General features: G+C 45.6%; 1 protein-coding gene across 1 annotated transcript in view; it reads right to left on the bottom strand.

Annotated features, from left to right (window-relative positions):
- The window catches only part of LOC127004269 (two pore potassium channel protein sup-9-like), a 258,313-nt gene extending 249,092 nt beyond the window's left edge, over positions 1 to 9,221 (bottom strand). Inside the window, exons 1-2 of the mRNA XM_050871834.1 lie at positions 9,039 to 9,221; positions 8,632 to 8,689 (exon numbers count right to left, since the gene is read on the bottom strand). Of these exons, the coding sequence (XP_050727791.1) occupies positions 8,632 to 8,689; positions 9,039 to 9,221 (241 nt within the window). The remainder of the gene's footprint in view (positions 1 to 8,631; positions 8,690 to 9,038) is intronic.
- Between the last annotated feature and the right edge of the window lie 3,798 nt (positions 9,222 to 13,019).

Here is a 13,019-nt window from a genome sequence, read left to right as displayed (position 1 = left end):
ACACATTTTTCCTTCTAAAATGCTGTTCTTTTACGTTCCAATATTAATATTTACATAAGTTGCTGTGAATATGTAACGCTGGAACTTGCTATTTTCTTTGTAATTGAATATTCTCTTTACCAGGAGTATGTTACCAGTTACAAAAACTAAAGCGAACGGTTACAGCAAACTTTTATTTCCTTCTGAAAGTGAAATCGAAACACCCTTTAGAACAAGCGACTGGGGAGTGTTTTCCATCGATAATGAAGATCCTATTACCTTTTCTCCTAAATTTCAGATTTTTCTTAATGTGATACGCACCTCTATTAAGAAACGATTTTTTCCCTCATCCGTACTGCAGAGAAAATTATGCGAACACTACCCGTGGGGCCGATGAGCGGTAAGATAGAGAGTAAATCACGGCTTTCTACCCTACACCCCTCCAGCCCCCAAATTAACGTTAACTTAGCTTTTGCTCCTTCCAGTACGTCGTATCCCGTGTAGTTTTGTGGGTCAAATGTAAAATTAGCATGTTTGGGAAACTTGTTAGGCAAAATTAGACTGACTTGTATGAAAAGAAAACTTTTAGGATTGTATTAGTATGTATGTGGAGCTCTTAGAGCAATTTTACGGCCAGTGTTTCCTCCTCCTAGTTCTCTAGACTCCTTCAGACGAAGAGTATCTAATCTCAGAGCCTTCATATCTAAATTTATCTGTGCTTGTTTGCCACTTATAGTTTCTTTTAACCGAGCCCATCATCTAATGCGTTGTTGGAAATGCTAATAATAGTCTTATTTAACTTAGCGGCAACTGGAACAACTAAAACTAAAATGGAGCGTGATATGGACCGCCAAGGAAGCAGTTGATCGTGTTTATCAGCTACATATACATTCTGAGAAACATCAAGCAGGCGGTGGCTGAATAGTTGGCGTGCTGGTCCCGTGTTCGCTGCGTACTGAACGATACACGTTCGAATTCGTTTCTACCACATGGGATTTTTCAGCCACTGCCGAGTGGCCTAAAACCACTCACATGCTGTCCTGAAGACCATCTATCAACCCGGACTCCAGAAGAACTGTCCAAGTGAATCAAGAATGAGCTCCGGGTGGCAGCATGAGCCAATATAAACACTTACCTGCGCCATGACAGCCTTGAGCCGACCACCAGGCTCCTGAAGAAAGCCTACCGGTGCTATAAGTCAATTAAAAAAAAAAAAATCAAAGAAACATGAATTGAGTACCAGCTTGAGATACTTAAAGGAGAAGAGAGAGGATCTGAATACTAAAGAGGGAGTCGATCAGGTGAACGGAGGGGAGGACAGAGAGAAAGATTATGTGTGTATACGAGACATGATTGGAACTTTAAACTAAGGGGGCAGCCAGTTTCTCTGTTCACGAGTATGTGGCCAGGTGTATAGACAAAGCAGAAGGAGGAAAGACAAAGGAGGAGCACAGTGCACGTTGAGCCTTTGTATGAGAGAAATATGTACGCCTGCTCTGCATAGACTGTTGGTCAGCTATTGAGATGAGGTGATCTAACAGATGTGCTCTTAAACATAACCTTAAGCAAGGGATCGTTTCTAAAGATAAATAGCGGGTTATATATTCGTAACGATAACTCAATCAACATTTAGGGATTTCTAATAAGAACCATTGATTTGCTCCATGAGCATCCATTCACCTCCTCATTTTTTTTCATTAACAAAAGGAAGACACACCAAATATTAAGTAAAAAGTATGAAAACATCTCACCTTGCAGCTGCCAGTCATCCATCGCCACCACGACCAACGCACCAAGGCGGACGTGTGAAGACGTGAGGTAATAGACATGACCTGAACCCCGTGACCTCACTTACCCACTTCACCACTGTGACCTTACATGACCTCTCTGACGTGTGATATTATAGGAGAGGAAAGAAGTATGAAGGTGAAAGATGAAATGTGAGAAGAGAAGTAAGCGAGAGAGAGAGAGAGAGAGAGAGAGAGAGAGAGAGAGAGAGAGAGAGAGAGAGAGAGAGAGAGAGAGAGAGAGAGAGAGAGAGAGAGAGAGAGAGAGAGAGAGAGAGAGAGAGAGAGAGAGAGAACTCCTTTTGGTATCTAAGCAAAGTTCACGAATGCACACTAACCATAAGGACCAGCGTGTGGCTACTTTCGCCTCTGTCTCGCGTGCACAGGTGAGGGAAAGGTATGATTAGAGAGGAACCGATGCCTGAGGGTGGGCCGACCAACCACGAGGACACCACTGTGTGCAAAGTGCAAGGTGGTGTGTGCAACCCCCCATCCTTACACACACACACACACACACACACACACACACACTCTCTCTCTCTCTCTCTCTCTCTCTCTCTCTCTCTCTCTCTCTCTCTCTCTCTCTCTCTCTCTCTCTCTCTCTCTCTCTCTCTCTCTCTCTCTCTCTCTCTCTCTCTCTCTCTCTCTCTCTCTCTCTCTCTCTCTCTCTCTCTCTCTCTCTCTCTCTCTCTCTCTCTCTCTCTCTCTCTCTCTCTCTCTCTCTCTCTCTCTCTCTCTCTCTCTCTCTCTCTCATTGGGGACCAGGTGGAGAGACATAGATTAATGCATGACTCACAGCATCTATTCACGAACTTCACACCATGCATCACCAATCTTTTGTCTTTCTATAAAAAGTATTTGAGTCGGTAGGTAGAAATGGAAACTAGGTTTAAGTAAATTGTTCGACAAAGTTTCTCGCCACCGGCTATTACTAAATTTTCAGCCTTACGGCGTAGATGATAATCTTAATCAGGGCTTGTTTAAGCAGAAGGAAGCAAGGAGTATTTGGTATTTGGTTGGCACATGATTTTGTAGGGATATTAATAAGTTTGCGGGTGATACAAAGATCGACTGAGTAAATAAATCAGATCTGGGCGCTGCTGTACTTCAGGACAAACTTAACAAATATAATGATAAGGCGGGAAAGTGACTAATGGAGTTTATTTTCGAAAAGTGGAGCATTTTGAGTGTAGGAAGCATGGACACCTGCTAATTAAAAGGGCCACGTCTCCTCAATCACCCGCCGCCCCTACCCCGGACGGTCCCACTGACCGAGCCCCTACGAGGCTACCTATCCCATTCTAAGCCACTCTTGGCAGGATCTATGAGTTGCGTGGGCTTGGTATCGTTCACTCAGAGTTGTCTCGCACAGAAACCCCTATAGGCAGGATTGACGTCCGGGAAGCGTGCCACATGGCCATATAGCCGGAGTTGGCGCTCACGAACTAAAGTGGTAACAGGCCTTGGTACATTTTTTCGAAGTAGTCGTTGGTTCGGCAGGAAGCCATTCCAACGATACCCCATGATCCTGCGAAGGCACAGTGAATAACACGTGCATATGACACTCCCTTAAGCAGATCTAGATGTGAGAGGAACTTAAGTCTTAGTGAGCTCTGCTTTCCTTCCAAGGGTTCAATGCAATCAGACTGAGAGGAGTACAGTATGTGCAGGTTAGGATGACAAAAACGATTAACTGGTTGAGAAACTAGCCATTTGAGGAATGACTTAAACATATCACTTTGCACAATCTTGAAAGATAAAGTGCGAAGAGACTTGATCAAAGTTTATGATAGATGAAGAGCTTTAAAATACAGGTGATGCTAATAAGGTTTTGATGGTAACAGAGCCGGGTAGAACACGTAATAATGGCTATAGGTTGGATGTATTTAGATTAAAAAGTCACTGCGTGGTGGATGACTGGAACTGGATTTGCAGTCATGTTATGAGTGACAGTGCGATAGATACTTAAAAGAAAAGGTTAGGCAAACTCAGAGATGGTGAGGTTAAGCGGGTTTAAGTTTAGAGAAGCTTCCTTCTTATGTTCTTATTATCTTTTTCTTAGAATTATGAGAATATTTCAATTTTTATGACTGCTTTATTTTTGTAATATTTTTTCTTATAACATTACTATTTTATTTTCGGTATTATTAGTAGTTTTACTCTTCTTCTTCTTCTTCTTCTTCTTCTTCTTCTTCTTCTTCTTCTTCTTCTTCTTCTTCTTCTTATTATTATTATTATTATTATTATTATTATTATTATTATTATTATTATTATTATTATTATTATTATTATTATTATTATTATTATTATTATTATTATTATTATTATTATTATTATTATTATTATTATTATTATTATTATTATTATTATTATTATTATTATTATTATTATTATTATTATTATTATTATTATTAATATTATTATTATTATTATTATTATTATTATTATTATTATTATTATTATTATTATTATTATTATTATTATTATTATTATTATTATTATTATTATTATTATTATTATTATTATTATTATTATTATTATTATTATTATTATTATTATTGTTATTATTATTATTATTATTATTATTATTATTATTATTATTATTATTATTATTATTATTATTATTATTATTATTATTATTATTATTATTATTATTATTATTATTATTATTATTATTATTATCATTACTGTTGCTGTTGTTATCATCATCATCACAATTATTACTCGTCCGACCGAAATCACCATTATCTCTACAGTGGGTATAATATATGTAAACCTAAGAACATCAACTTGACTTTATCAAATTCGCATGAGTCGCAACAAGAAAAGTAACACTAATAATATTTTAACCACCACTTAGATGCTATTTTCATTGCCATTATGACAGACGAGAATTTTCAATTATGATGCTACTTGTCGTCCATTAACGCACACACTCTCAAAATTATTTTGGTTTGTTTTTAAAGTATTTTCATCACACAAAGCACTGCTAATCTAACTTTCGCAAACTATTTCATTACTTTTATCGTCATATTATCTTACGTAGTGTAACATAATGGAGAACAATTATCTACTACTTTCACATTGTTTTTTGCTAACCTACAAATTTGTGAGTGTTTTTAAAAGGAATGCTCCGGGAACAGAAGAGCGTCCGGATATTTATCACCACGGGGCTGGCGTTGACCTGTCCCACCCTTGGTCACCCGCGCCGGCAATAAATCATGAAGGTACAAGCAAGGTGGGGCGGCACGGCCCTTGTGTGCATGCCGGGGGGGGGGGGGGGGAGAGAGAGAGAGAGAGAGAGAGAGAGAGAGAGAGAGAGAGAGAGAGAGAGAGAGAGAGAGTGAGAGAGAGAGGTGAGTGGTGAAATTAATAAATACCCCCCCAAAATATAATGATAAGATATAATAAAGCCGAACTGAGCCGCAGGAGAGTGCATGAGGCCTTCGATTACGTCTAGCGCATCGAAAATATAAAAGTCCCACTCCACTATAAAGCGTTTTCGATATTATATTCAGAAGAAATTTACGACAGAGGAGCCAAGATATGTCTAGCTACACCCTGCCTTCCCTTCCCTCCCTGCTTTTCTCCCTCCTTTTCTTGCCTCTCTCTACCCCGTCACCATGTCTCCCCCTTCCTTCCCTTCCCTTTCCTCCTTGCTTTTCTCCCTCCTTTTCTTGCCTCTCTCTACCCCGTCACCATGTCTCCCCCTTCCTTCCCTTCCCCTCCCTCCTTGCTTTCCTCCCTCCTTTCTTCCCCCTCTCTACCCTGTCACTTTGTCTCTCCTTCCCTTCCTTTCTCTTATCTGCTTTCTCCTGTGTCGTATTTATATTTTACGATCATTACGTTCTTTTACTCTCCTTTCTCCTCTTTTTCCCTCTCCTCACTCTCTTCTCATGACATTCGTTCTTTCTTTCTTCATATCGCCCTATTTTTGCTCCTTTCTTCTCCCATCCGTTTCCTCCCGTCACTTCTCCGATATTTTTTTTTCTTTTATCTCTTTTTTCCTTCTCTCTTTCTTTTCCTCTTCTCTTATCACTTCCCGTACTCCCTTTATCTTCATCTGCAACCCTTTCTCTCACTCTCCCACACCTCAGATCTTATCATTTTCTCTTCCTCCTTTCAATGCTTTTCCCTTCGGTCCCTCGCTTATCTTTTCTCCCTCTTTTCTATCTTTTTTTATCTTTCATCGTGTGTCTTCCTTCCCTCCTTCTTTCTCTCTCCTCTTCTTCGTTTTTTTTCTGACTCACTTTATCTCCTCATTTTTTTAGATAATCTCTCCCTCCCTTCTTCCCGACCTCCTTTCAAGTGTTTACTTCTTTTTTCCTATACTTTCTTTCTTTCCTTTTCTTTTTTCCTTCTGTACCCCGTTCCTTCCCTTTTTCGTCTTTCGAGTTCTTCCTTCGTTTCTTTCTTCTCGTTCTCTCTTTTTTTGTGTATATACTTTCTCCTGCTTTCTGTCTCCCTTTTCTCCTTTCCCTTTTCCGTTCTCCTCCCCATTATCCTTTGCCTTAACTTTTTTTTTCTTTAATTCCTTTCCCATTCGATCTTTACCTTTCTGTTTTCTTTTTCTTTATTTTGCACTGTCTCGCTTCTCTGTTCATTCTTTTACAATGTTGTTTTTCCTCTTCATTATTTCCCTTCCAAACAGTTTATCACACTAACTTTTCCATAGCTTTCTCTTCATTCTATTTTTCTCTGCTATTTTTTTTTTGGTAAATTTGCTTGATTATCTCTCTCTTTTATTTAAACATCAAAATACATATGACAAAAGGGGCGGGGAAATTGTCTCCATGCTAAGGACGACCTCTGTCTTGAGGTCGCCTATCTTAAAGCATTGTCACTAGTTGTGCTTGTGCTCAGGCGGAGGTGACTAGGCGACACCAGGCATGAGCCGCCACCCTCACCTGCTGGGTGTTCATTGCCCTAACGCCCACTTCACCCGTGAAGGCGTTCCACAGGTGGGCCGTGGCACTCGTGAAGGCCCTCTGGCACCTGGCTGTGCGGCTTCTCGGGATTTCAAGGAGGACGTTAGCCACCGCCGCTCTCCTGGTGTGCTGGGTTCTCCTCCTAGGAACCCGTAGTGCCGCCAGGTGAGGTGTGTGTTGGACCTGGGCCTTGTGTAGGACTGTGATGGCACTAACCCTTCTCCGGTGCCTGAGGATGTCGAGAATACAGCGGGGGGCGTCCTGCTGGTGATGTAGCTGCTGTCCATGTTGCCGCTGCCGCCACTGGTGTCCATGTGGTCGCTGCTGCTGATGGCTGCTGGCATCGCGGATGAGTCGCTCTGCCCTCCTCTGCACTCTGTCCAGCAGCGAGAGATGACATTGGGCACTACTCATCCAGGGGAGAGGGGAGTATTCCATGACGGGCCTCACCTGGGCTTTGTACAGCCTCAGGAGGCCGTCTGCGTACAGCAGGTGCCGCACGCGACGCAGGAGTGTCACCCTCAGGGAGGCTCTGCGCGCCACACACTCCAGGTGGCGGTCGAAACTGAGTCTGGAGTCGACCTCCACCTCCAGGATGTTGATGGAGTCCTTGATGACCAGGGTGTCGTCCCCAGACTTCAGCCGCCCCTGCAGGAGTCTGGCGTCCTCCCCCGAACGCGATATGACCATGGCCTGGGTCTTCTCGGCAGCAAACTTGACTTGCCAACGTAGTCCCCAGGCCATGATGTCACCAAGATGGCGGTTGGTGGCTTCGATCACGTCCGCAGTTTCCTCCCTGGTGTAGCTGTGGGACAGGGTGCAGTCGTCGGCGTAGGCTGAGGCCACTGGTAGGACACGGAGCAGCTCGTCGAAGTATGCGTTCCAAAGAATCGGGCCCAGTACCGATCCTTGTGGAACGCTGGCAGTGACTGGGTAACTGCCTGACGTGCACCCGTTCACCACTACCCTCAGACTCCGGCCGTGCAGGTAGCTCGAAAACAGCTGCAGCAGTTGTCCTGTGATGCCGAGCTGTTCGAGCTTGGCCAGGAGGCCCCTGTGCCACACAGACGAATGCCCCAGCAATATCTAGGGCAACAACAAGTGAGGGGCGATCAGAGTTCAGGGCGTCATGCCAAGACTTACTGAGCAGGAGGAGGAGGTCTGATGCCGAGCGACCTCTCCTGAACCCGTGCTGACGAGGAGACAATAGATGGTTCTCCTCCAGGTGGCGCGTCAGCTGCTCTGCAATAATCAGCTCCAGGATCTTGCTAACAACCGACAGGAGCGAGAGTGGGCGGTGGTAGGTTGGGTCTGTCTTGCCCTTTTTCTTGAAAACCGGCGTGACACGAGCCTCTTTCCACAGGGTCGGCCAGGCCCCTGCGCTTAGGCACTGTCTGAAGATGCGTGTGAGGGGGTGCGACAGCTCCCCTGCACTGTGCTTCAGCAGGAAAGGGCTGTTGTCATCTGGGCCTGGGGCTTTCCTGGTGTTGGTGTCTCGGAGGTGTTTGGTCACTGTGCCCTCCGTGATCTCCAGGTTTTCCAGGACAAAGTTACCCAGACGGGGGAGGAGGGGGGGCTGCGTGTCTGGCTCCTCGACAGTCATCTTGCTGCTGAAGTGGGTTGCCAGAAGGTCAGCTTTATCCTGGTTCTTTACTTCCAGTCCCCCTGCAGGCGTCTTGAGAGGCGGGATCCTGTCCTACGTGACGGTGCCTTGCCTCTTTTTCACCAAGGACCACCACTGCTTGGGGTCAACTTGATTGGACGCCAGCCTCCTCCTGAGGCTGTTTTCCCACCCTTTCCTGGCCCACGCTGCTGTCCTTGTCATGGCCTTGCATTCAGCGCGGTGCAGAGCCTTGTTGCGCTGGGAGGGACGGCGCTTGTATTGCCTCCAGGCGCTGTACTTATTCTCTGCAGCCAGTCGGCACCTATAGCCGAACCACGGCTGGTCGCGTGGGTCGGCTTTATATGCCCTGTGAGGGACATGCTGCCTCTGGGCTTGGAGGAGAGTGGCAGAGAAGGCTGACACATTGTGGTCAACGTCACCACTGAGTGTGGTGTCCCAGTCAGTGTCAGCTAGTGCCCGCTTCATGGCTTGCCAGTCAGCCCGCTGCCACAGCCAGATGACGCATTGCCTTGCTTCCTCACGCGAGGGGTTGAGGCCGAGCTCAGTCAGCACCGCATTACGGTCGGAGCTGCCGATTCTCTCCAGAGGGCGGCAGTGCACTGAGTCCCCGGGCATGTCGGTCAAGATAGGGTCCAACGAGCCCCCACGCACGTGAGTGGAAAAGGTGACGTGGTTTGTGAGCCCGTGGACCACTGTCAGCTCAGTGAAGGCCCTACTCACCATATGCTGGTTCATGTCACCCACGATGGCTGTGCTCAGGCAGTCGTAGGTGGCTAGGATGGTGTCCAGCTGGTCGGTGAGGAAGGTGAGGGGCTTGCTGCTTTGCCACTGAGGGCGATACAGGGCGACGAGAAGTACGGCGCTCATATCTGCGAGGAGGAGGCGGAAGAACATGGCCTCCATGTGCTCGGCGACAGGGACAGAGTGACTGTAGCTGCAGGCCCTCCCGGTAACAAATAGCCACACCTCCGCCCTGTCTGTCCTTCCGATCGCGTCGCTCCCAGTGGTAGTAGCCAGGAATCCTGTCACACGATGTCACACACTCATCGTTCAGAAACGTTTCGACTGCCACCATCAGCTCGGTTCCTGAGGACGGCGTGTGTGAGCTCGCCAACGTTTTTTTCTGAAGCCTCGTACATTTGCTGACAGGATTCTAAGGCTGTTCTGCGTCATGGCCGGTTAGTTGTTCCGGGGATCTGCCCGAGGTGTGGATGTTGTGTTTGAATGGGGGTAGGTGGTGGGTTGAGTTGGAGTCTCTCCGTCAGCAGGGTTCTGAGGAGGCGCTCATGTCTCTCCTCGGCTACACGGGTGTAGCAGGTGTCAGCGGTGTGGCCTCGTCGCAGACAGAATACGCACTCCAGGCTGTTCCTTTCTTCTGCCTGCCGTTTTCTGCACTCAGCGTGGGTGTTGCCTCTCTTCCCGCAGAAGTCGCAGACGATGACGCGACAGTCGTTGCGAGTGTGCCCCCGCTGAATGCACCTGCCGTAGTGTGGTCTGTTTGGTGTGCTGCTTCCCTGTCGATGGCTGGTGTTGGTGTTACTGTTGTTGTTGTTGTTCCGTCTTCCTCTGGGGAGGCGGTTGGGGGTAACGCCGCGTATAGCAGCAGGTGCGTGATGGCGGGAGGGGTAAGGGGGGTGACGTGGGGCTGTGGGTCCACGGTGAGAGGTATAGACAAGGGTAGTGTTTGGGGAGGCGCGGGGGGGATTGGGAGGTTTGGGAATGGCGGCTTGGTTGTGAAGGCTGGGGCGTGGGTCTGGCAGCAGTGCGAGCAGGTGTATCATCTGGAGAGTCGGTCGTCACTTTCCTCAGGGGCTTAGGCTTCCCTGAGCCCCACCAGGTCTGCCAGCCGGGGTGGGTGGAGCAAATTTCTTGCCAGTCTCTGTCTATTTTGCTGGGCAGGGCGCTGGTGGCCTGAGTGGCGGGGGTGAGAGTGAGGGCTCGTTTAGATGCCTATATAGCGTCGATGGCGTTAATGGCCTGAACAAACTCTTCCCTCTGTTGGTGGATCCACTCGTCCTGTTGCTCGTAGTTCTTAACGATGCTTTTCAGGGTGTAGTTTTCGTTTTTCAGTCTGAGGACGATGTCGACCAAATCCTCGGTGGAGTTGCCCAAGAGCTCCTCCCTAAGTTCGATGGCTGCTTCTGTCGCCGTCTGCTGGGGCTGATCGACAGGTAGACCAGGTTGTGAGGGAGGTGGCGTGGAAGTGTCCTCTTCTCTAGTCGTGGCCTGGTGGGGCTGATGGTCAGATTGTGATTTACATAGATTTACATAGAAAATCAGACCACACAGACCCCATGGTCCAGACTTGGTGGTCTGTCCTTAAACCTAAGTGATTTTACATTAATCAGAAGACTCCAAAACGTTGCATTTCTACTCTAGTTGATATTAAGTTGAAGGAAGTGACGGTCGAGCTTATTTTTGAAGGAGTCAATCGTGTTACACTGGACCACTGATGATGGGAGCTTATTCCATTCTCGCACCACAACGTTGGTGAAGAAAAATTTGGTGCAGTCTGAATTTACTTGTCTACATCTGAGTTTTACGCCATTGTTCCTCGTGCGCAAAGTGTCATCGATCATAAACAATGTTGATCTGTCTACATTCGTGAAACCATTAAGTATTTTAAAACATTCGATCAGTTTTCCTCGGAGGCGACGTTTCTCAAGAGAGAACATGTTAAGGGTAGAAAGCCTTTCTTCGTAGGATTTGTTGCGCAAGGAAGGGATAATTTTCGTTGCCCGACGCTGAACACCTTCTAATTTAGCAATATCCTTTGCATGGTGGGGAGACCAAAACTGTACCGCATATTCCAAGTGGGTCTGACTAAACTGTTGTAGAGCGGGAGTATTACATCTTATTCTTAAATAAAAGTTTCTTTTAATGAAGCCCAACATTCTGTTCGCTTTATTTGCTGCATCGATGCATTGCTGTGAGAATTTGAGGTTTGACGCGATTTTGACCCCAAGTCCTTGACGCATTGAACGCTTTTGAGTTTAACGCCGCGCATTTCGTAATCAAACTTTTTATTCCTCGTTCCAACTTGAAGGACCTGGCACTTGTCTACGTTAAAGGGCATCTCCCATCTATCCGACCAAGCTGAAATTTTGTGCAAATCCTCTGGAGGCTTTGCCTGTCTTCGTCAGTCAGAACCGAGTTACCAATCTTTGTGTCGTCTGCAAATTTACTAATGCGGTTATTGAGTCCAACATCCACGTCGTTGATGTAAATAATGAAGAGCACTGGGCCAAGAACCGAGCCTGAGGGACGCCACTAGTGACAGGCGCCCACTCTGAGTTAAATCCGTCAATCACTACTCTTTGTTGTCTGTTGCTCAACCAATTCGCGATCCATTGGTTTACCTGACCGTCAATACCTATTTGCTTTAATTTGTAAAGTAATTTATGATGCGGGACTTTATCAAACGCTTTCTGGAAATCAAGATAGACTACGTCCAGTGATTTGGTTACGTCATAAACAGTGAAGAGGTCGTTATAAAAGGTTAATAGATTTGATAGGCAGGATCTTTTGTTTCTGAAGCCATGTTGTGAGTCCCCAATTAATGAGTGGCTTTCAAGGTAACTCACAATTTTGTCTCTAATTATGCCCTCAAGTAGTTTACCTACAACCGAAGTTAGACTAATGGGCCTGTAATTACCTGGTACTTTTTTGTCTCCTTTCTTAAAAATCGGTGTCACGTTAGCCTTTTTCCAATCTGAAGGGACAATGCCTTGTCGCAAGGACATATTGAATACGGTTGTGAGGGAGGAGTGTATTTCGCTCCTTGTTTCTTTCAGCAGAGTTGGATATACTTTATCAGGTCCAGGACTTTTATTTGTTTTAAGTGATTTGAGGGCTTTAAGGACTTCATCGGGTTTTATTTCAAAGTTAGACAATGCATGCTCGGGATTTACATTAGTACTGGTGTTGGTGGTGATGGTGGGAGGACTGTTATTATTAAACACCGAGGAAAAGTAATTATTTAATAGGTTTGCAACGTGTTGGCTGTCAGTCACTAGTGCACCGTCGCTGTTTGTTAAAGGTCCAATTCCACTTCTGATCGCCTTTCTGTTGTTTATGTAACTGAAGAAGGATTTCGGATTATTTTTACAGTTGGCTGCAATATTTTCTTCATATCTACGCTTTGCCTGATGCACTAATCTTTTACTCGTCGCCTTGCATCATTGTAAAGTCTAATGTTTTCGGGCGTGCTTTGGTCTTTCTTTAACCTGTAAGACAATTTCTCTCCTTGACTGAGTGTTTAATTTCGCTATTAAACCAAGGTGGACTTTTATTAGTGTTAATTCGCTTCTCGCACACGGGGACAAATGTGTCTTGCTGAGTGAGTAAGTGATTTTTAAAGTTTAGCCAGGCGTCCTCTGCATTGCCGTCATCTGATAGTTGCATATCTATTAGTTTTCGTCGGATTTCTACGAAGTTGGCTCTTTTGAAATTGGGCACCTTAACTTTATTTTCAGTCACCGATGTTTGAGCTCTAATGTCAACGCGCACTAGTTTATGATCGCAGGAACCGAGGTGTTCTCCTACCGTGACATTACTGACTAGGTTATCTTGGGTCGCTATAACAAGGTCAAGTATGTTATTTTGTCGAGTTGGGTCAGAAACCATTTGGCTTAGATAATTTTCCTCTAGAAATTCGATCATTCTATGGGACTCACCTTCTGTACCCGACAGTGTCGCCCA

The sequence above is a fragment of the Eriocheir sinensis genome, chromosome 27 (assembly GCF_024679095.1).
Source record: "Eriocheir sinensis breed Jianghai 21 chromosome 27, ASM2467909v1, whole genome shotgun sequence".
NCBI lineage: Eukaryota > Metazoa > Arthropoda > Malacostraca > Decapoda > Varunidae > Eriocheir > Eriocheir sinensis.
This window is presented reverse-complemented; position numbering and strand designations above follow the sequence as displayed.